At 41.8% G+C, this 23,168-nt stretch overlaps 1 protein-coding gene and 1 long non-coding RNA gene across 2 annotated transcripts in view; one reads left to right on the top strand and one right to left on the bottom strand.

The window, feature by feature from the left end:
- Positions 1–594: 594 nt before the first annotated feature.
- GALNT2 (polypeptide N-acetylgalactosaminyltransferase 2) overlaps positions 595–23,168 on the bottom strand; it is a 70,359-nt gene continuing 47,785 nt past the window's right edge. The window contains exons 8-16 of the mRNA XM_082217013.1: positions 20,735–20,822; positions 17,534–17,621; positions 14,873–14,976; positions 13,306–13,432; positions 12,019–12,111; positions 10,105–10,188; positions 8,617–8,743; positions 4,781–4,900; positions 595–3,533 (exon numbers count right to left, since the gene is read on the bottom strand). Coding sequence (XP_082073139.1) covers positions 3,378–3,533; positions 4,781–4,900; positions 8,617–8,743; positions 10,105–10,188; positions 12,019–12,111; positions 13,306–13,432; positions 14,873–14,976; positions 17,534–17,621; positions 20,735–20,822 — 987 coding nt within the window. The 3' untranslated portion in view covers positions 595–3,377. The remainder of the gene's footprint in view (positions 3,534–4,780; positions 4,901–8,616; positions 8,744–10,104; positions 10,189–12,018; positions 12,112–13,305; positions 13,433–14,872; positions 14,977–17,533; positions 17,622–20,734; positions 20,823–23,168) is intronic.
- Positions 17,646–20,565, top strand: LOC309529220. The gene is made up of 2 exons (XR_014218135.1): positions 17,646–18,363; positions 18,680–20,565. It is a non-coding gene; the product is annotated as an uncharacterized lncRNA (long non-coding RNA).

Raw genomic sequence — 23,168 nt, 5'->3', positions numbered from 1 at the left:
TGTTGAAAGTGAAAACCAAAAACCAAATCCAACGGATGCACCTCCCCGACTGGAATTGCCTCAAGCATTCTTTGGATCTGCAAAATTGGTTTACAAAAACACAGGCCCAGTTTGCACACTCTATTAAGGTACAGCTTATACGAAACTTAGGATTCGTGTGAATGAGCAGCGTGCTGGTGCAAAAATCCCTGCAGATGTGCCTCCCACACACCTTCCTTCACCGCATGGAAGAAACAAGCCAGGAACTGGCTTTTTTAAATATGCAGACTCGTGCTTGTCGTTTATTACTTGTGTAACAAAACACAAACATACCACCATGAAGAGAAGAAGAAGCCACCCACAAGGTTCACATGTAATGGCAATCCAGCCTCTTTTGGTTCACTCCATTCAGGAAAGGAAGCAATGTGGAGGAGTGCTGCACATGTTCACTTTTAAACCATAGTTGAATTTAATTTATGGTTAAAAGCAATGTCTGAACTAAGTCACTGTAAGAATGCTGGCTAGCCAAGGAGATCAAGTGGTCTTAGCTGAAGTTCATGTATTCTGGGGCCAGTTCCTGAGTGTACACAAAAACAGAATGGCAGCAAACCTCGCTATCTTATCTATAAAGTATTTATTTCCTTAAGTTAAACAAACAGGGTTTTTTTTTTTCAAGGATAGTTTCCATCTATAAAATGAACAAAGTACAAGCTCTGTACAGCAGATTTTAAAGAACCAACTGAAACGACAGTTTCCAAATGACATCTGATTTGCAAAACAAAATTCACATGTACCCCCATCATTTTTGCTTTGAAGACACTCAGATAAGATTAGCACAGAGATTTGTTTCCAAGTCTCCTAGTGATTTATTATAAAAGGAAGAGGGGTGGGGGTGGGGGTGGGGGAGAGATGTTGGCTACTTCTGATACCCAAGGTCAATATCTGCCACTGACTGCAACTGCACACCCTCCGTTCAAGTCAAAGGTTTTCACACAGTGCCCCTTAGTACACCCCACTGACAGAGGATCTGTGCAGCAGCAGTCGTTGGTGCATAGCACCAGAAATCCATAGACTTTAAAAAAGGATGAAGTCACAGTAAATAACTTTGGCACACTGTGTCATGTAAACATAGCTAACTCCACATTACCATATTTCCATTCTCATCCATCACCCACAATTTGCGGTCTCAGCATGGAGATACTGTCTGCGTAGGATCTCTAGAATTTTAAGAACATATTCTCATTTTATAATACATAGACGACATTAGAGTTTCTGGAGTGGGGAGATATTATTAATAAAACTTACTAGCAACTCTGGTTAGGTTAACAGTCAAGGCAGCAAACTCCTATTATTTCAGAAAACAGCAGCTGGTTTGCCTGCTAGCTTTTAAATCACAAGGAAAAAAATGTTAATATTTTAGCTCCCCTTCATTAAGTTCTTTTCCCAGAAGCGCTGGATCATAACCAGTTGGCTGTATAGTTGTGAGTTGAATGCATAGTCCCTCAAATATTAAAATATCACCATCTTCATCCTCACTAATATTTTTCATGTCAAGTGTTGGGTGGCTGAAAATAAAGCGAATCTTGAAAAACTCAAGTCCAAAGTTTCTCTCTCTTTGTTGCCAAGGTCGTATGTAAATAGGATATACATGGGAACTTGCAGTGTGGGAGAAGGAAATTTGGTCTGGAAGAGGATTATATGCACAAATCCACATTCAAGGAAAAAGCAATGTGGATTCAAACCATGTAGAATTCATATGACATCTGTGAATACTACCTGCAGAGATCACAAGCATGTCATATAACAGTTTATCAGCCTGTTTTAAACCGGTACTGCAAATGTCAAAGCCTTTGTGTCAATGGAAGAATTTTGTGGAAAATACTGCAGCTATAGGGGGAAATACAGTTTATGGAATACTCTTATGACCTATGTAGCTGGAAGAGAACACTGTCAAAACATGATTGCATAATAATTTGTCTTTGTCCTTTGTAATCACCAGAGGGCACCGTTAAAATCTTACATAAGCTGTGTTTTTAAGAGGGGGGGGGATTTACAGGCAAAGACATCAGAGTAACCCCAGACATTACTTTGATATAAAAACAGCAGTTGGATTGAAATGGCTCCTTCCAATGTGTTCAGAACATTTTCCTCCAGCCAAGTTTGAAACACCAGTTTAAAACAGGGCACAGGTGTAAAGAAAAAACCCAGACCATGATAACTCCCGCCCCCCAAAAGCAGAGGCGTGACAGCTGAAATGTTGATATTTAGTAGGTAGCTGCCCATGCTTCCACGAGAAGGCTATTGTGATCTTGTGCTGTCAGACAACTTTTTAAAAGGAGAAAAAGAAGCACGTATTGATAAGAACACAACCTGAAGACCAAACCCTCCTAGCTGCATTATTTTAAGAAGGCCAAACTATTATTTTTTTAAGTAGCCCCAAATTGCCCAATACAAATACCAAGTTTATAGATATCCAGAGCACATGGCGTGAATTCCCCAACTGGAGGTGACAATGCTGGTGAGATGAAGCGTGCGAGCTCCTTTCTGCCATTTGATCACCCTCCTCTGCAGACGTCCAACATTTCCCAGGAGGAAGCACAAAAAAACAAAATAAAAAAATAGGCACACTTCACAAAGCAGAAACATCCAGTGTTTGCATGAACACAACTCAGCAGCACAAACCTGCATCTTCACAAAGTTTTGTTCTTCTACCAACTGTCCAGTCCACTTCCCAGAAAAGTGTTAAATTGCTTTTCTTTGTTCTGTTTGTCTTGTTTTGTTTTTTGGATAAATTACAGGATGATGAAAAATTGATAGAAAGTTGAAAATTTCGACAATATATATTTTATATATATATTTATATATAAACATATATAATGTTTATATTTAAGAGTTCTGTCATAGAAAAGTCCATGGTGAAATATACCAAGTACACATGGCAAAAACCTTCAAAATGCTTTGATTTCTGGAAACCACGAACACTGATTTCTATGTTAAATGGAGACTGCCAATGATCTTCTCCAAACCATTTGCTTCCCTCCCCATCAGTCCCTCCCTCCCTCCCTCTCTCCCACCCTCCCCCTCTTCTGTGTGTTGAAAGCAGTTTCCTGCTACTGTACATCTGATTTTCCTAGGAATCTTAGTCATCTGCTGTGGAAGGATTTAGCTTGATGCCGGAAAGGAACTGGTGAGCCTTTGCGGTGGAAGGGAGCGAGTCGTGCAGCAGCTACGTCTGACCAGGCAATGGCACGGTCCCCAGCTCACTTGCTTCCCTTTTGTTCACTTGTCGCCTACTTTCAGACAAAGATGGAATACTGAGGTATATAAAGTATCAGTAATGCAATCAAAGTGTTGCCCAAGGTTTCGGAAACGGGAACAGTCCTCCTGAGCAAGCCCTACTACTGCTGCAGGTTCAGTGTGAACTTCCACTGCTGCGATAGCGAGGGATTGCAGACTTCAACTGTCAGACCACCGTTTTTGGCATTTCGGCTGTCTAAGCAGAGGTTACTGCCCACGTGCCTCAGTTTCGCGTTGCTTTCAATTTGTTCCCATTTCTAGGAGAAGAAGAAAATTTAAAAAGTTATTCCACTTAGAGAAATGTTGATTTTAAAAGCCAGTATTTTCTAGGGTTGTCTACCATCTATTTTCCTTACAGCAAATAATTGCAACTCCTTAAAGTCATTACTATTAAATTTGCTTTGCAAACCCGCTGTGGCTGTAAATTTTCCTTTAGCATTGTCCATGCAAACTTCCCAAATGGAAGCTGAAAGCCCCTGGTATACTGGAGTGGGAGATTAAATGCTGGGAGGTGAATGAAACCTAAGGATTTAGTTACACTAGAGAGCTTGCTGTAAGAAAGGCCAGCCATTCGTTCTACTGTTTCTGGATTGCTCTCCCCAGGGAGGCTTACCTGGCACCTTCATTATATACCTTTAGGCACCAGGCAAAAACATTCCTTTTCAACCAGGCCTTTGGCTGAATAACATCCTATCTCCACCCCCATCGTTCAGCCCGGACACTGAGATCCAGTGCCGAGGGCCTTCTGGCGGTTCCCTCATTGCAAGAAGTGAGGTTACAGGAAAGGACCTTCTCAGTAGTGGCACCCGCCCTATGAAACGCCCTCCCAACAGATGTCAAGGAAATAAGCAACTATCTTACTTTTACAAGACATCTGGAAGCAGCCCTGTTTAGGGAAGTTTTTAATATTTAATGCTGTATTGTTTTTAACACTCGATTGGGAGCTGCCCAGAGTGGCTGGGGAAACTCAGCCAGATGGGCGGGGTATTAATAAATAAATAATAATAATAAAAAAATGTGTTTGTGGGAGTGGCTGAGGGGGTTATTGTTTTGTTTTTATTATGTATTTATTGTTTTATGTTGCATTTATATGCTGTGAACTTCCCTAAGATCAACCTATGAAGGGCGTTATACTACGACTGTTGTTGTTTAGTCGTTTAGTCATGTCCAACTCTTCGTGACCCCATGGACCAGAGCATGCCAGGCACTCCTGTCTCCACTGCCTCCTGCAGTTTGGTCAAACTCATGTTAGTATACTACTACTACTACTACTACTACTACTACTACTACAATGAGTCTCACAGCAGCCAATGGGCAAAGTGATTCAATGACACAAACCCAACACTGCTCTACTGCCAGAAATCCAGCAGACATATATAATATCCTATGGAAAGGTAGGTGGCAGAACAAGGCACAGGGAAGAGGAATAAATATCTACAAGCGTGCGCATGATATTGGTGTGCTCTCAGCCCTATTTGCACATGGCTGTATTCTGTGTACTGACCTGTCTACCATCATTTTCTCTACAGCCCTGAAGTTTTATGAGTGAGCCAGGAGCTCGGTCTACAACAGTAAGGCACAAATCCATATGTTTCACTGACTTGTCCTTTGTTAAGGCCCATTCCTGCAACAGAAAGGAAATGACACATAGTTATATTCGTGCAGAATGCTTGCAAAACATTTCATTTACCTGATAGTTACAAAATTCTTCTAATATGAGAAAAGGCTCTTACAAAGACAGAAGTGTCTGTTATGAAATGCAAATTGCTGATATCCCCCCCCCTCTCTCTTTCTACCTAGGAAGAAACATTTGAGAACTCTGCCCCAATGATTTTAGATGGTGCTTTGGAATCCAACATCAATCCTGGAATTGTGAATCTGGAAGTGCAATACTGCTTTTAAGATGAACTGGAGAGAGTTGTCCTATACTGCCCTCTGCTGGCAGTACAACACAACATCATACAGCTGGATCCTACCTTCTGGGAATACCTAAATGTATTGAATGAATTTTAAGGTTTTGCTTCACCCCTAAGAAAGTAAGAAACAGGAAAGACTCACAGACAACGTCTGAACTGCCAGTGACATTTTATACCCATCTCTCTTATAAAACCTGTATTTCAGCATGTAAGGTAAAGATTGCCTGGGCAGTTCAGTCAAAGGCAACTATCGGGTTGCGGCGCTCATCTTGCTTTTCAGGCTGAGAGAGCCAGCGTTTGTCCATAGACAGCTTTCCAGGTCATGTGGCCAGCAGGACTAAACCGCTTCTGGTGCAATGGAACACAGTGACGGAAACCAGAGCGCACGGAAACAGTTTACCTTCCCGCCGCAGCAATACCTATTTATTTACTTGCAGTGGTGTGCTTTTGAAGTACTAGTTTGGCAGAAGCTGGGACAGAGCAATGGGAGCTCACTCCGTTGCGGGGATTTGAACTGCCAACCTTCCAATCGGCAAACCCAAGAGGCTCAATGGTTTAGACCACAGCACCACCCGTGTCCCTTTCAGCATGTACACCAGGCCATTTCTGATGACTATCGCCCACATAGGCAATGCATATTGAGGGTCTCGCTCCATCTCCAACTTGCCTTGAAGTGCAATTTCCCATTATTGGAGATGATCAAGATCGACCTCTCTGCTAACTACAGTGGTGCCTCGCAAGACGAAATTAATTCGTTCCGCAAGTCTCTTCGTCTTGCGAGTTTTTCGTCTTGCGATGCACGGTTTCCCATAGGAATGCATTGAAAATCGATTAATGCGTTCCTAGGGAAACCGCCTTCAGACCAGGTCCGGGGACAGTCTGTCCCCGGACCTCTTCTGAAGGCTGGGGGGGGAACAAGGGCTTTTCTTCCCACCCCCAGCATTTTAAAAAACCCCGGGACAGTGGAGGACTTCTCCGCTGTCCGGGCGATCTTAAAATGCTGGCGGGCGGCATTTTAAAATTGCCCCGGGACAGCGGAGGACTTCTCCGCTGTCCGGGGCGATTTAAAAGCCCCTGGGAAGGCAGGCAGGGGGGACAAAGACTTTCGCCCCCCGCCCGCCTTCAGAAGGTGTTCCCGCCCCGCCGCCCGGCTTCGGAGCATCGTTCCGAAGCCCGGCGGTGGTGGGAGGAGGCGTTCCCGCCCCACCGCCCGGCTTCGGAGGAGGTCCGAGGACAGTGGGGAAGACGCGCTGCGCTTCCCCGCTGTCCCGGATATTTCCCTATGGGCTGTCGTCTTGCAAAGCAAGCCCATAGGGAAATTCGTCTTGCGAAGCGCCTCCAAAACGGAAAACCCTTTCGTCTAGCGGGTTTTCCGTCTTGCGAGGCGTTCGTCTTGCGAGGTACCACTGTACACTGTAAGCACCCAGCTCTTCCATAGGAATATTTCAAATGCAGAACTGCAGCAGCGCCACTTCATTTTCAGTAGAGACACATGCAGCCTACTTTTGGGAAGTGGCAGCAAATGAAATCTGATTGTACTAGGAGTCAGATTAGGACGAAGGCGCCACTGAGCAATTGACTTAACTAATGGGGTTTGGCAAAGAAGCCATTTGGTAACAGTGTTTTAAAATGATTAATGTGCAAGTCAGCCCCTGAATGAAAATACTGAAAAACTATGTGAAGCATGAGATGTTAAAGGGTATTACAAGCATATCTTTCCCAAGTAGAAGGTTGTATGTTTAACGAACAATTAATCTTGGTTTTCATTCCATCAGCTTAATTTTATTTCCCACATGATCTGACACGCCTAAGTGGAGACTCGCTCCTCAACTATTGGGGCAGCTTAAAGTATTTCCAAAATGGAGCAACACTCATAGCGAATGGGGAGGGAGGGAGGGAGACAGTGTGGAAAAGGATTGAGGCAAAACAAATGTAGAAAAAAGGCTGTGGAAGAAAACAGCAGGCTAGGCTGGAGGGAAAGGAGGGCTGCAGAGAATGAGGGCTTCTGAGTTGCAGGCAGCATGGGTAGCCAAGAGGAGAATGGAACAAGGAGGAGGCATTTAATGAATGGCTGCAGTTAGAAAAAGATAAAATTATCAAGCTTAAGGAGAAGTAAGGGCCAGGAGCTAGAGGAAAGCATTCTGCTTTGAAAAAAAGGCCAGAGTGATCTGAATTGTGGGAGCTGCCTACTTTCCTTAAGTTCCATTCCTGCCTTTGACCACAAGATGGAGCCATTCCCAAACAATGACCTTCACAAGCCAAGGGAGAAAAGGCAACTGAAGTTGCAGCGCTAAGTTGCAAGATGAGAACAATTTGACTGCAACTCTGCTGCAAAAGATGACCGCAGGTACTTAATACATCCATTGCTTGAGGGCTGTTGTGTACCAGAATCCAGGCTATTTTGTCTGGATTCAGTTTAGGGCACACTCCACTTCCAGTGTGGTGTAGTGGTTAAGAGCGGTAGACTCCTAATCTGGTGAACGGGGTTCGCGTCTCCGCTCCTCCACCTGCAGCTGCTGGGTGACCTTGGGCCAGTCACACTTCTCTGAAGTCTCTCAGCCCCACTCACCTCACAGAGTGTTTGTTGTGGGGGAGGAAGGGAAAGGAGAATGTTAGCTGCTTTGAGACTCCTTAAAGGGAGTGAAAGGCGGGATATCAAATCCAAACTCTTCTTCTTCCCCTTCAGCCTAGGGAATTTGTGCTCCTGTAGCCATGCCAGATATTTTTTCTTTTCACTCAGCCAAACTATCCCCCATGCACGGCATGGGATATGGAAATAAATACCTAAGTTTATTGACATCACCTCTGCACATCATCTCAAAGTGAAGCAAAAAGGCATGAATTTTGAAAATGTCAGCTTTGTGTCTCTCGTTTAAGGCACCATTTCATTGGTAGCTGTTTAATTATGTTTAACCCTGAGGTTCAAGAGCTGTTAATGGAAATCCGTGTTCTAAAAGGAAGAATGTCTTTCTCACACGCATATACACTCAACCCATTCATTCACCCACCTTATCCTCAACATGAAAAAAAAAAATGCTTGCAGGCCAAGTCTCAGAAGGATGAATACTTCAAATGTCTATATGTTAAGTTTCTGTAGCTGCACAAACAATGAGAAGTTAAGCCTATTTACAGCCCACAAAAGTTAAATTATCCAGTATCCTTTCGTTTGTCGTGTCATATCTCCTCAACACAAACGGAAATTCACAAAGCCATATTTGGCAAACGTCAGAAGGAAAGGTGAGAAAACACAATTTAACAATGAATTTCCAAATAGGCAGGTCTAAAAGACTTAAAAGAGTAATATAGTAATAAACCTACTTTCTTTGGGGTGATAAAGAATATAAAATGTGATTTTCCCATCAGTCTTGTTTCTAACATGTAGTGAATTTTATTTATTGCCACTTATGAACCTGTGATTACTAACCTGGTTTCCCCCGGCATTATGACATTCATAAACACCAACGACGCCATCTGCAAAATGGCCTAAAGTGTCAAGGCAATTGGTTCCTTGCTGCAAGGCCCCAAAAGCTATATCTTGGTGATCAGGTACCCTGAAAAGTAAAACACCACCAAATAGTTTAGAATTCCAAACATCCGTCAATATTGAAAACTACTCTATGTTTGAGTAAAATTCAGAGGCAACACAATGCAATTCTTTTCTAGAGCTTTCCTGTTGGTAGCTCTCTCAGCCTCCACCAAAACGGCATTTTAAATTCCCCTGGATTTGAAGATAAATGACGCAACAACAGCCAACTGCACCACAGGAAGTTTTCCAATAAGCAGGTTTTCAAACACAGTTATGGAGGTACAGCAGAGAGCAGAAAAATACTCAATGTGCTGTGCATCTATCTGCCTTGTATCCTTTAATAGAGGCATTCAAAATATTCTTTCAAATCCCTTTCTCCCCATAACACACCTGATGAAGCAGCTAAAATAAACTGAACTGCATTCAGAATGACAATTGACAAGAGATGAGAAATTTCTTCACACTGATCTGGTTTAAAGTACTGTCAGGGCAGAAACTCCCTTAACTAAACATGAATTAGTTATTCCTCAATGTCTTTTCACCCCACCCTGTTAAATTCATATTTATATGCACAATAGGAAAAACAGGGATTCTATCTACTTTAGTAATTATGAGTATGAAATAAGGAGTTGATAAGAAATAAGGAGTTCCAGATTATTTCCCTAGAAGTGACCACACACAGAAGAAAAAAAATTATCCATGTGACTTTTATATAGTATGGGAAATACATGGCTTGAACCAGAAACTTTGTGGTTGGGGCCCAGTCTAGTAAGCCATCTGGGTTTGTATATTCCAATCTTCAGCTGCTTTTTAGGTACAGATGGGAATAGGGACATGAAATGTTAGCTTTTGTGATTGGCAAGCAACGGCTGGCCTCTGAAGCAGCCTCCTATTCCAGCCTAGGCCAAATGGCAGAAAGGCAACTTTGCTTCCTGTTCCGGCCAACAGTACAGGACACCACTTTGAGCTCCTTAGATCAGGCATAGGCAAACTTGGCCCTCCAGGTGTTTTGAGTCTACAATTCCCATCATCCCTGACCACTGGTCCCGCTAGCTAGGGATCATGGGAATTGTAGGCCAAAAACATCTGGAGGGCCAAGTTTGAGGAAGCCTGCCTTAGATGAAAGGTAGGATAGAAATGAAATAAACAAACAAACATGTATATGCTATGTGTTGTGTTTTAGTTTATGTGGATTTACAAAAGCAGCAAACCTATTCCTAGCAACACTGTCACACTTGATGTACAAGCTGCATTTTGAAGGTATTAAAACAGATGGACCAAAGTCACAAAATAAAAGTTAAATGAGGAAAGGATAGTCATCGTCCCCACTCCCCAATTTGCTGAAAAGCAACAGCAAACACCATTTGTATAAAATAGATGACTCACCTTAGCTCAGGGTACACATTTTCAAGATACCATTTGAATGGTTTGCAGTTAAGTCTCCTTCTCAACTCCATTCGGCTTTGAATACTATTGAGAGAAACAGTGTTTATCAGCTATATTTAAATTGGCACAATCTAAAAAGAACCATTGGTTCCTATCTCAAGGGTAGTTCTGTGTTGCTGGACGAAGAGCATCACTCAGGGTGCCACCTTGTGGTCAAAGGCAGAAAAGAGAACTTGAGGGAAAGCTTCCAGAGTCCTAGCCAAGCTCCAACAGGTTGCTCAGACAAGACACAGAAACATACACCGAAAGAACAAATGCCCACTTCCCTAACAATAACTAAATGGGAAAAGCATGTTAAGCTGGATAAACTATGGTGATTAATTGAGCAGCCAAAAACAGGGCGAGACCTGATGCCCCTCACCCAGCAACACTGAACTACGTTTCAGGCGTGAACCAACGCTTCTTTCTCTTGTTGCTGGAGAAGAGCTTCAGTGAGGAACATGTTAAATAGAAAGTATGAGGTTTGTTCTTCCACCCAAGATCCCTCACTCCACTCCCCTGGGTCATATTCGGGGTTAACGAAGGAATCCAGTGAGCCCAACGCTGGTGCTAGAGAAGGGTGTTGCAATAATGGATAAATATTAGCTGTCCCTTGGGAAATGTCAAAAGGGTTACGGGAGTCTGGAGCAAGTTCAGCCCAATGTGGAGGCTTAATGTGGATGGGAGACCCTTTTGTTGTGGAGCTGTGACTGATCACACTGTCCGTTCTGTGAAGGCAAGACAGAAGTAGGTTTTGCCACAGGCAAGTCAGAAAGGATAGCAGTAATGTGACCCCTTAGCTCCACATATGTATCTGCCAACAGTGGTGCCTCGCAAGACGAAAATAATCCGTTCCGCGAGTCTCTTCGTCTAGCGGTTTTTTCGTCTTGCGAAGCAACCCTATTAGCGGCTTAGCGGATTAGCGGCTATTAAAGGCTTAGCGGCTTAGCGGCTAAAAGGCTATTAGCAGCTTAGAAAAAGGGGGGGAGCGTAAAAAAATCGGAACACTCGCAAGACGTTTTCGTCTTGCGCAGCAAGCCCATAGGGAAATTCGTCTTGCGAAGCAGCTCAAAAACGGAAAACCCTTTTGTTTAGCGGGTTTTCCGTCTTGCGAGGCATTCGTCTTGCGGGGCACCACTGTATTTGTTGTGAGAATGTCAGTAGTAAGCTGAAAGATAGGAGCCTGAGAAGCAGTTGGTAGAGCGCTTCAAACAGGGATTTTACTGGGCACAGAAGGCTGAACGGACTGAATAGAGGGATGCAGGGGAGAGTGAAGGAGTTAAAAAACAACACCACAAAACCATAAACTGCCCATCCTCAGAGGACTGGGGAGAATGCAAAACCTCTAAAAGGGAACGCTGCGAGCTGTCACACAGTATCCTTAAGCCCTCACTCTTTATAAGGAAAGGGGCAATCACTAGCCTCAGTCAGGAGGTCTGAGTGCTGCTAGGAGGCATTCCTGGATAATAAGAGTAATTGGCTTCACATCCATTTGCCGCTTCCCCTACAGAAGCCTCAATGGCTCCGCAGATTACAGGTTGGTTAGTGCCACCTGAGGCCACATTCTCTGGCTAGCTGACCACCACTAGAGCAGCAAGGAGGAGCCTGGGAGGCCAGGAAGCCAAGTTCCCTTAAGGGAGAGAGCGAGGTGCAGAAAATTCTAGGATTCTGGGAGCTTCCCTCAAATCTTTCTTATCTTTGACCATAAGGTGGGACTGAAACCTTCACTGATGCCCTTCTCTGGAGACATGTGAAACTGTATTTCTATAGTCAACGATACTTTTAGCATTAACTTTATAATATTTTAAATCCAGGCCAGCTCCGAAAGGCAATCTCAAAATGCACTAACAATAGGAAAGGAGTAATTACACTTACTTGCCATAAGGTACATTTCTGGCTGAAGGCACTGCTGCATAATAGAAATTTTTGTATTCATCCATCCAGACTTCTGCTGCTCTACGTGTATTTCTGGAAATATAATTCGGTATGTTATGTTATTTTTGCTCTTATTAATGTGGCAGGGTCCTTATTCCCTTCCTATCTGAGTACCGCAGATCCTTGAACATTAAAGATGCTGCAGGAACCAAAATAATAGACAAGTTTCATTCTTCCCCTCCTTTAGGTCATGATCTTGCTCAAAAAAATGAGGATCTTCCTTCTCCATTGACCAAGCGTTTGTAGAAAAACTGATTTCTGTGCTGTTGTCAGTAAGATACATTTTGAGGTTAACATGCTCACAAGTAGCACGACATGTTCCTTTCCAATTTGTCTTTTTATTGCTCCCAGTAATATTGTTTGAGGATTCATTTTGATCTCATGTCCTACTATACTTCTGATACACTTAGCATCTGATCAGTGTTGGCTAACCCAAGGACCTTGATACCAAATATGGGCATATGTGCACTCTTCCTCTTTTATGCTAACAACTCTGACATATTCGGCTACATTTTGACTCCCAATTTTTTCTCGTTGCCATAGAAACATGCTGAAATCCAAAGACCTTTATTAATTCAATATGTATTGATTCATGCTCACTGGAATTTATTCAAAACCTTCTATTTTATCTTAACAGGCAATAAAATAAACATTATTGGTGGAAGTACTTACACAAATATTTGGCAATATACTTTCATTTTTCTGACTACTGCCCTTCCTAACCATGAACATGGTAGCTAGGTAGGCCTAACTAGTCATGTTCAGCTTTGCTTTTTCTACACTAGCCTAAAATTAACTTCTAAAAGATTTGCTGTATCAGTGAGATCAACCCCTAAACCTTCTAACTACAATTAGGACTTGTCACATTTTCAATGGTTGGTTGGTTTGATCATCGATACTGGTAATATTGGAATTCCCTAAATTGATTTTGTATCCCAGCACTTTTCTATAATATGGTTACTTTCTTCAACAACCTTTTCGACTGATGTCATTGGTCTTTGAAGGAGAAAAACTATACCACCAGTGTAGCACAGAATTTTTGCTCTATACCAGGGAATGTTTGCTAAAGGTTAGCTCATTTAGTTATTCTGACAGTAGTTTAAGCTGCAAAGACTTTTTAAAAGCCTCAATAGCATTTTACTCTTTGATAAAGAGCTCAGCCAGCTAATTATAAGCTACTCATCTTTGGTTCCATTGGTTTACTTAAAGCAATCTCTTGACCATTACCTTGCAAAAACGGTACCACTTCCTCCTGGGAAGGTATAAGGGTGTTGTTTTCGGAACACGTGGCCAACTCTGCTGCATGGAATTATTTCTAGGCTCCCTCCGCACTGCCAAACACGGAATGAAATCTCTGTCATTGGGAAACAAGCAATAGATAATAAAAAAGAAGAAGACAAGAATGCAGAAATAGTTCTCTGTTCCTCCAAACATTCCCACTGCCCGCAATGCATGCACAGTATGTATATTTTTAAATCCCTGGAAATTTCTCGGGATTTTCTTGTGTCCTGAAAAAAGGGAGTTGGGAGAGTTTTTATTACTTGATTGACAAAAGGAAATATTGTGATGGGAGAGGGGCTGTGCATGCACAAATCCGCAGGAATATCTGAATCAACATTTCCCATTTATTTTATTTCCTTTTTTGTTCTTTAATATGGATTTGTAGGCTATGGAAACAGTGCGGTTGCCTAGTCTTCTGAGGTTATTATCCCATTTTGCTTCAGCAATTTGTGCACACTGAAGCAACATCACACTAGAAGAGCAAGAATGAATGATAAGAAACACATCAATGTCAGGGGTGGTGGGACACATTTGTGCAAGAATCAAGCTTGTCTCTCCCACGTGGTTTCTATATTCTTATATACTGCAGCAATGTAGATGGCAACCACTTCCCTCAGAATCAATAAGAACAAAATTGCTACTTTTGTTCCAGTTCTTTCTACCCTGTGCTATTTTTATGTGCCCCTCATGTCAACACTTACGGCAAACCTGCTACTTCACCTCTCAAATTCCCATTTTGGATCAGGTTAATTTACTCCCTTTCTTTCCTAATACAGTAAAAAGGAAAAGCTTATGTCATCAGTACAAATTATTTAAAATGTCCACCCACTTACAATTAGGTAATTAAAAATGTTTAAATTCCAACATTCAATAGGCTACCATAACTATGTGGACATTCGTATTTCTTGACTCTTACATTAACACCTTGAAATAAGGACCAATAACTAAAGTGGGCATGGGGTGGGATCAATATTTGACGGTGTAATAGAACTATAAAATCACAATCCATCTTCGGCTAAGGTGCCAAGTGTCTACTAGGAATGATAATCAAAATTAATTAGCTCATCCCTCAAGTAACGACTTTACAATAGATTCCTTAAAGTATTCACAAGAAAATTAAACCCATGAACTGTGTGTGCCCAACTTTAAGTTTTAAAAAGTGTGGAACGTTTTTTAAACCCTGCTAAATGAGACACTTTTGCAACATTTTAATTAACACAGAATGGTGTTTCCAAATTATGCATGACTTGTTTAAAGGCTAAAATCCCTTTAGTTTTTGTCTGCTTCTCCCTTGTACAAAGAAGTCCTCTCAGCTTTTATTTTTCAACATAAAGCTCTAATTTTAGAATGCAGCCCTGTTGTGGCTGAATTTTTGCCAATAATCCACTTAAAGTATTAGCTGTCATTTTAACCCACTCCAGACAGTGAACTAAAGGCCATGAACTCACAAAAATTAGATTACAGTATAATTTGCTTTTCTTCAAGAGAGAATTCTATGCAGAAAAATTCTTACCTAGATTTTCTCCACCCCATACATCCATCATCATATCATATTTTCCCAGCTCTTCAAAATAAAATTTGTCCATCACAAAGAGTCCACCAGCTATCATTGGTGTTCTAAAGAGACAGGAGGGATAAAAGAGGGAAACTGAACATTACATACTGGCACAGGATAATCGGATACGAAGACTCTTCAACAAAGCATTTTCTGTTCATACCTTAAATAGGCCATTTTGCTCAGTTCTAGCTATCTGAACATGCTACCGCTCTGAAACATGTTATCACGTAACTAATGCGGTTAAAACTGATTCCTGGTTAACCATTTCTCAGATTTCTTGGAAGTAGAAGTGGCTATTCCTAGAAATTGAAAAATGTTATCTGCACGCTTGTTCTGAAACAGACCATAAGTAGCCAGAAACTAGGATCCCTAGTTCAGATTATACAAGAAGTGGAAATTCAAACTGAAAGTGAATTCTGCTGCAGTCTTCCTTTGGACTGTGCAGAGAGAAGTGGGGGAGAAGCGTGCGAGTCCAAGGCTTGTTAAGCCTCCTTCCTGCTCCTGCATATTATCATAAATTAGTATGATGTGCCCTAGAGTAAGTTATAGCTTAAGATATGTGAAAATACAACTCTTTGCCCTCTGAAGTTCTTTAAGTATTTTACAAACCAACATACAAATCTATCCCATTTATCGATTTAAATTCAGGATAATGCATATTCTGCTCAAAACATTCTTCGCCTTAGATATGAGTTATGTACATTTGGTTATTCTGCTTCTTGTGTTCATGGAGAGGGATAGCAACTTATGTGGCACACAAATCCCACACCTCTGACCACTGGAATTGTAGGAGATCCCCTGCCAACTTTTAAGTGTATCATTCTGAAGGAAAGGAAATTTACATGAATTTAAAGTGAAGGCAGATATCCCGTGAAAGAGTGTTCTATGCAGAGAACTAAATTTAGGATCTGCATGGAACACACACAGTGCAACAGTTTAAAACAGGGGTGGCTAACCATTTCTTGGCCCAAGGACTATCTATTCACCCTTGGCCAGCCCTCTGAAGGGTACATACCATGGTGTGGCCAAAGTGGGTGTGGACAGCCCTCTCTTGCTCTCTCACACAATCCACACACCAGCTCATGCAAACCACACACCCCAGAGGCTGCTCTCATTTGCCATGTAAAGTTCAGACTGCTGCCATTTTATTTCCGGCGGCGGGTGGGTGTGGGGCACTCAACCACACCAAGCTAAAAATGAATCCTGTTTTTGAAAACACGTTAAACTGAAAACAAAAACCAAACTTGCCAGTATCAGGCACAAATTGAGATGGGAGGGGAGTCAAGCTGGGAAAACACCTTGCCTGAGGGGTAAATCAAAGCAGCAACCACAAGGACTGTACTTTGCACGTTCAACCTTTCCTTTTTTGGATTATTTTTTCCCTTGATCCCAAGGAGATGCAAAGTGCAGCTGGGACCAGTCTCAGCAGCCTGGCTCCACTCTCATTCCAAACTTGCATCTTCTCTTCCTCCCTGCAGGCAGTGGGTGCAGAATGCAAGGGAAGAGGGAAGCTCCACCTTAGAAGGCTAAGGGATGAGATGTTGATTGTGTTATGTTTTGTTTGCTTCAGAGTGCTGCTCCCTTCTGGGAAGGGGGTGGCAAGGGAAAAGGAAAGGAAGGGAAGGATGCACCACCAGCAATCTATTTCAAGATCATAGCAAATCTCTGTTTTTGAGCTAGATAACCATATCTGCTCATCCTGCCCAGCAAGAGCCAGTGACTTCAGCTACTCTAGGGAACAGACATATGTCTTCACTCATTAGGCATTGGCACAAAGGATGCTAAGCATTGCAGAAGCTCCTTAAAGAGGAAGGAGCTCTTAATAAAGGAAGTGGCAGCTGCCTCTTGCAGTGACTGCACAAAGGAAATTCAGCCCTGCCAAACAACAAAACACAAACAGCCAAGGAACACAGTCTCAGTGCCATTATAATAATAATAAAAAAGCTGCAAAAATTGAGGGGGGCCCCAAAGACCCACCAGAAACCCTTCTGGGAGGCCAGAGATTGCTCACAGGTTAGCCATCCTTGGTTTAGAAGTTAATAGTTTAAAAGTTCAATAGTAATAAGAATCAAACTGTGTACACATGAATAATTTGTATGCTCACTTTATGCTATTTGGGTAAAGCAGCAACTAAAGAATGAATTAAATTAGTACACTATCCGTTTTGTGAGACCCCTACTGTTTAAGGAGTCTTGTATTAACTAATTTTCTATATTACTTTCTTGGTATGTTGTGCACAACAGAAAATCACTAAGCTTCATAAAACAGTTTTCAGTTTCTCCTTCCTTGCGGGCAGTTCAACCTCACCTTAAATGGAAGGTTATACCTTTTTATGTTTTCCAATGTTAAGTCTCAGATGACTCAATATCACTACCACAGCAAAGCTCTGGTATTTAATACACAGTGAGCAATATTTGACTTCAAGTACCAGCCTGCCATATTTCAAGTTGAGACTTTAATTTGCAAGACTTTCCTCCTGCATTTAGAGTTTGTGATGTGCAAAGTAATTCAAGAGCAGTCTGCCAAGCATAACCTGGGGAGATGGTAACTCAAAATTGCACTTACTAAGAACCACAACATTGTTTTGTGAGGGGAAGGGTGGTGGCAGGAACATACTTTATGGGAGCAACTGGGTTTCCTTGCCGTGCTCTTCTTTGCTCAGGTGTCATGTAATCCCACTTGAATACCAAATTCCAGTCGAAGCCTAAGAGACAGTGGGGAGGTGGGGAGGGAAAAGAAAAAGTTACAAAAGTGCAGATCGGATATTACAACATTTTGTTTCTTTTAGTTTTTGGACCCATGGTTTAAAACAGACAAAAGTTTGCTTTAATCTATGGTTTCTCGTTTGCATGTAATGACAAGCAAGGGTTCTAAAGTTAAATTAAACAGTGTGGAAGTCCCGTTGTGCAGGAGAATGCAAGAACAGGAAGAATGCATGAGATTTCCAGCTCATTTACGTAACATGGAACCATGTGCGGTTTGTAAACAACAGCTAAGGGTTTAACAACAAATGCATCTTTTGAGGTTGTTTGTTTCCTCTCTGCTGATGCAGAGAGGAAACAGTGTTATGAATGAATCGGGGACCGTGTTGTTTTGCTGCAACAAAGCACAATGAGCGAGCCAAGAACAAATAATAGCTACAGACCGAGGTAACAATTCCAGGTTAAGATGTAATATTATACAGAGGTCCTGGCTTGTCTGTTCCTCTCTGTGTGCACTTAGAGGGTCAAAGTGACCAAGATCAGAGCCCATTACTGGGATGCGCAAGAGAGACCGCTGCCTCCGCTCTGGCTGGGCTAGGGGAAATCAGAATGAAATTAAGGCTGCTTTTCCCTGTGCATTTGTTCAATTACTAATGCTAAATTAGGACAATAGTTGTGAGATGTAAATTATTCCCACTGCTCTGCAAAAACAGTCAGAAATAGCTTGCAACCATAACTACTGGCGTTATGGTTAAAGGTAAAGGTAAATGACCCCTGACAGTTAAGTCCAGTCGCAAACAACTTGTGGGAGATGGTGTTTGTCTGCAGACAGCTTCATGTGGCCAGCATGACTAAGCTGCTTCTGGCAAACAATTTACCTTCCCGCCAGAGCGGTACCTATTTATCTACTTGCCCCGCGTGCTTTCGAACTGCTAGGTTGGCAAGAGCTGGGACCGAGCAACGGGAGCTCACCCCATCACAGGGATTCGAACTGCTGACCTTCCGATCGGCAAGCCCTAGGCTCTGTGGTTTAGACCACAGAGCCACCTGCATCCTGGAGTTATGGTTAGGAGCTTGTAAATAGCTTGCAACTACTAACCATAACTCCAGGGCCACATGCGCAGAGACCAGCTGTTACAGAAAATCTGCTGATATGGAGCTTACAGACAAGCTTCAACTAACAAAGAATCAGTGATTACAGTGTAGGGCTAGGATTGTGAAGACCCAAGTTGAAAGCCCCAGACTGACCTTGGGCCAGCCACACACTCTCAACCTAGCCTACTTCAAAGGGTTGTTGTGAAGTTAAGCAGGGAGGGGAAGAACCATGTTCTTCAACTTGTTCTCCTGGGTGGAAAAGCACAATTTAAATGTAATACAGGAGAGACAGATATTCTTGTTACCCCAGATGATTGCAATAATGAATATTCTGAATGTGCCACAACAGTGTAATTTATAATCCTTTTATAATTGCTGGATATCTGACACCTAAAAAGTTAGACAATTATGCATTTCCAAACTTTCCTTTGATGAAGAACTATTTTATTTTCCCCAGAAGGAAAGCGGCATACTTTTGGAATATGTATTTCCCAAGTCATACCTAAACACCGTCCAGAAGCATTTTAATATTTTTCTGTAATTTGAGACTTTGTACAAGAAGCCATTTTATTTCCCTAAGGGACTCTGCTTATCTTGCTAGACTATACACAAGGGGACTGGAAATTGGTTAGAAGTGTCAGAATAATTCACTGAATTTCAGTTGAAAATGAAGTCCAATGGTAAAATGTGCATATGCATAATAGGCTAATTAGTATGATAGAAGCAAAATGAGTCTCAGCTGTTTTTTCTACATGTGTATACATGTGCTATTCTTATTCATATGCCCTCCTCTGCTTAGCAGATCTGTAGGCTATCAGAAGCAATATACCAATTAAGATACAAGCTCAACTTACTTTCATTGTACTTAGATCCTTCATCAGAAAAGCATTTTGCATACTAATTTTGCACAGCACTAATTGTAGTGTTGTGATCACTAAAATGCTTTTTCAAATAGCAATTTGGCACAGAATGTTCTTAATCCAAACAGTAGAATAAATGCAACTGCTTCCCAGCTATTATTGAGCCAGAAGTTGTATGCACGAGAACAGGCATTAGGGGGCTCTTCTGGAGCAAGAACGAAAAACATCGAGTATAAGATACCTTGAAGGGCTGGCAGGATTAAGGAAAGTAATCTGACATGGATGCATCAGCCCAATTTGATCAGACAAGTTCCACCTACTTTAAGGCTAAATGGAAATTGTGTACCAAGATGATTTGTACAGCTAAAATGGACAACACCATAAAGAAGTCTCTCCCCCCCCCCTTCCATAAGGAAATTAAGTCACCATCACCTGCTCATAATGATTATCTGAAACTAGAAGACATGAATGGTTTTGAGGGGAAGGCCTCAAGGATATGGGAAGAGAAGAGAAAGGGCTTTTCTGTTCCCTTTTCCCTTTCCCGAAATCCAGTTCAGCCCTTGTAAAACCTGATCAGGACTGTAAGATAACTGTTTCAGGTTTACAGAAGCCCTCTTACGAGGAGTGGTGATATACTGAACATTCTGCTTCTTGATCTTGTTATTTTATTTGTTGCTTTCTCCAAAAGATCTCCAAAGCTAATTACAGCAATAAACTTCACACAAATGTAGTTCATACAAATGCAACATTTAAAATCAACTAACAGAGAGAAATAGCAAAAGAACTAGGCATTGTATATTCTGTTTCCATGCATGCTACTCTGGCATATATGGACTTAAATATGAGGTACAAACATCCCACTTTATATCTCCTGAACACTTCTGTTTTCGTGGCTTAAGTATAGCCTTACATTTTTTGTGAAGTCATTATAAAGATCCACCATTTCTAGCAGATTTTTCAATTCAGAAAGTAACATTTCTTTTTTTAAAAACCCCAAACAAACTTAACAGGTATTCATTCAAAACTATGCCATAAAAGACCTGATTCAACATGAACACCCCAACTCTTTTTTTTTCGATTTCAGCTGTATGTTGTGATACTTTGGTGTGTTCACATTTAGGGGTCCCGGGAAGATCCTATATTCCAGTGAAGGTACATACCTCCTTTTAAATCAGCCGATGCTCCCACATACTGGAAGTTGTCCATATTAATCACATCAATTATAGGAGACACAACTCGGGTCTTGTCCTAAAATAAATATTTGGAGGGGGGTGGAGTCAGTGTAAAATATTCAGAGACAGAAGGTCATTGAAACTTTTTGAAATGGATGGAAATTGTCACAAAATCCATACAAAGGCAATCTACTTTTCTGATTATACCTCCCTTGAAATGTATTTGCTAGAAAACATTTCTCTATAATTAAGTTTTCCTTATGTCCTCAAGCCCCATTGTTCATTCTATACTTTATTTATGTGAAAAGTAAACCTGGGTACTGAAGGCACCATTCACATGGCAAGCAACAGTAATTTGTGCAAGCCTGGCCCTGCAATAGTCTCAAAGCTGAAGTCTATATCAAAGTCATAAATTTATTGGTATTCTATCTTTCCTATAAGAAGTGTTTAACCTCTAATGCATCTGTTGGAGGGAGATTAAGCAGATGAGTTGATCAAGAACCCTCAAGTGAGCCTTGGATCAGAGCAGGGATTTGAACGTAATTTCCCCCCACATCCAAGGCCAATAATCCAACTGGTAGGAGGATCATGAGGATCTGGGGAAGGGTGAGGGCAACACAGTGGGATGGCACCAAATAAAATGGGTCAGTAAACAAAGAAAGGAACAGTCCAACCTGTTTGGGTGTGTTCAGGAAAGCAGAGGGGGGCTAATTATGGAACCCTACAGCTATTTCTCAATAAAATGTGTGCCAGGGAGGTTAGACGACAACCAAGAGGAACCCCCAGGTAGCTGTGGGGCACAGGGAGCCCTGTGAAAAAGAGTGGGGGCCTATTCCTCTGTGTCTAGGCTGTGCATGATCGCCAAGCAGGCAAGAAAAAGCAAGGAAGTGCTAAAGATCCTGCGTACGACACACACAACTATTCACTTCTGTCTCTACCTTCTCTGCCCTCCATTTCTTGCTTTGACTCCTATGACCTGCCTCTTTCTTCTTCACTCCATAGCCCCCTTCCCTCTGCTTCCATTGAGTGCTTGTCCCTTCTCCTTACTTGCCTCTCTAACCCATCTCTTTCTGTATTTTTCAGCTTGTTCTTCAGTCGTCCACCTTTTGCTTCCTCCCCCAAGAATCAGCAGAGCCAAGAACTAGCACAGTTCTAAGTCTTATTGGTAAAAATGCAGGTCTTGAGGCAAGTGGGCAGCTTCACCCACCAGCTCCCGCACCTTCGTGTTTATTTTGGTTCATCCTCCTCTCCGGCTCTCTTTGTGAGTGCACACGTGCACTTTTTTTAAATAAAGATGTTTTATACTTGTGCATACCTCAGGCTCCCTCCTCCCTGAGTCTCCCAATACCTCCCTCTTGAGTATGGTAGTGCTGTTTTGGCTACATAAGCAATGTCCCTTGAAGACTTAAAAAGAGTTGTAATGATTACAAGAAGATTATGCTTACTCCTATTATACTGTCTATCCTACACTCAGTGCTTTTTCCCCCAAGGGGTACTCAGGAGTACTCAAGGGTACACAGTACCGGCACTTCTTCTTCTTCTTATTATTATTATTATTATTAAAAAGTGTGGTATGTACTGTAGCAACTTCATGGCGAATACAGGCACCTATTTTTCTAGAAAAAAAGTACTGCCAATGCTACTATAAAAGTACAGTGGTACCTCGGTTTTTGAACGTCTCCATTGATGAACGTTTCACAACTCGAACACTGTAAACCTGGAAGTAAATGCTTCGGTTTTTGAACTCGCCTCGGAAGTCGAACAGGAAATGCGGGTTCCGTATTGAGTTTTCTGTACTGTATTGAGATTTCCATTTTGAGGCTTCTGTTTTGAGTTTTTGGATGTTTTGGAACTCGAGCGGTATTCCGGAACGGATTACGTTCGAAAACCGAGGTACCACTGTATAACGTTTGCCAGTATCATTGCCAGTTATTAAGTAAACCATTTCCAAACTGTCTGTTACAATAGCTGAGTATAATATAAAAAATTCCTGAATTCAAAGTAACACCAACAGAAGTGACAAAACTTGCCTGCTGTTAAAATAATCAGCTTTACAATAATGCATAACACAAAGGAATTTGACTACATTTTCTTGGAAAGAACCTCCAAACCCTTGTTCACTGGTTACATTTTCTGCAATTTTCCCAGTCTTATGGTATGCTTCTTGATATGGGTTAAGCGTGTATCCCAAGTGTAACTATGCTATAGTAATATGGCACTGTGATACAACCATTGTTTTCAAACACTTTCCTAATACCTAACAGAATTGAGGTCAAATCAATTGTTGGCTGACATGTCAACTATTGCTAGGTTTAATTGTGTGTCCTACTAAACCAAGAACTACCCTCAGGAATTCTTTATTTTAAATCAATGATTATTTACAAACAATTCTGATCTAATCATGTGAGGGGCAAAATGTACA

The sequence above is a fragment of the Podarcis vaucheri genome, assembly GCF_965113315.1.
Source record: "Podarcis vaucheri genome assembly, chromosome: 3".
In the NCBI taxonomy this organism is placed as follows: domain Eukaryota; kingdom Metazoa; phylum Chordata; class Lepidosauria; order Squamata; family Lacertidae; genus Podarcis; species Podarcis vaucheri.
The sequence above is the reverse complement of the archived record's forward strand: the minus strand, read 5'-3'. Positions and strand labels throughout refer to the sequence as shown.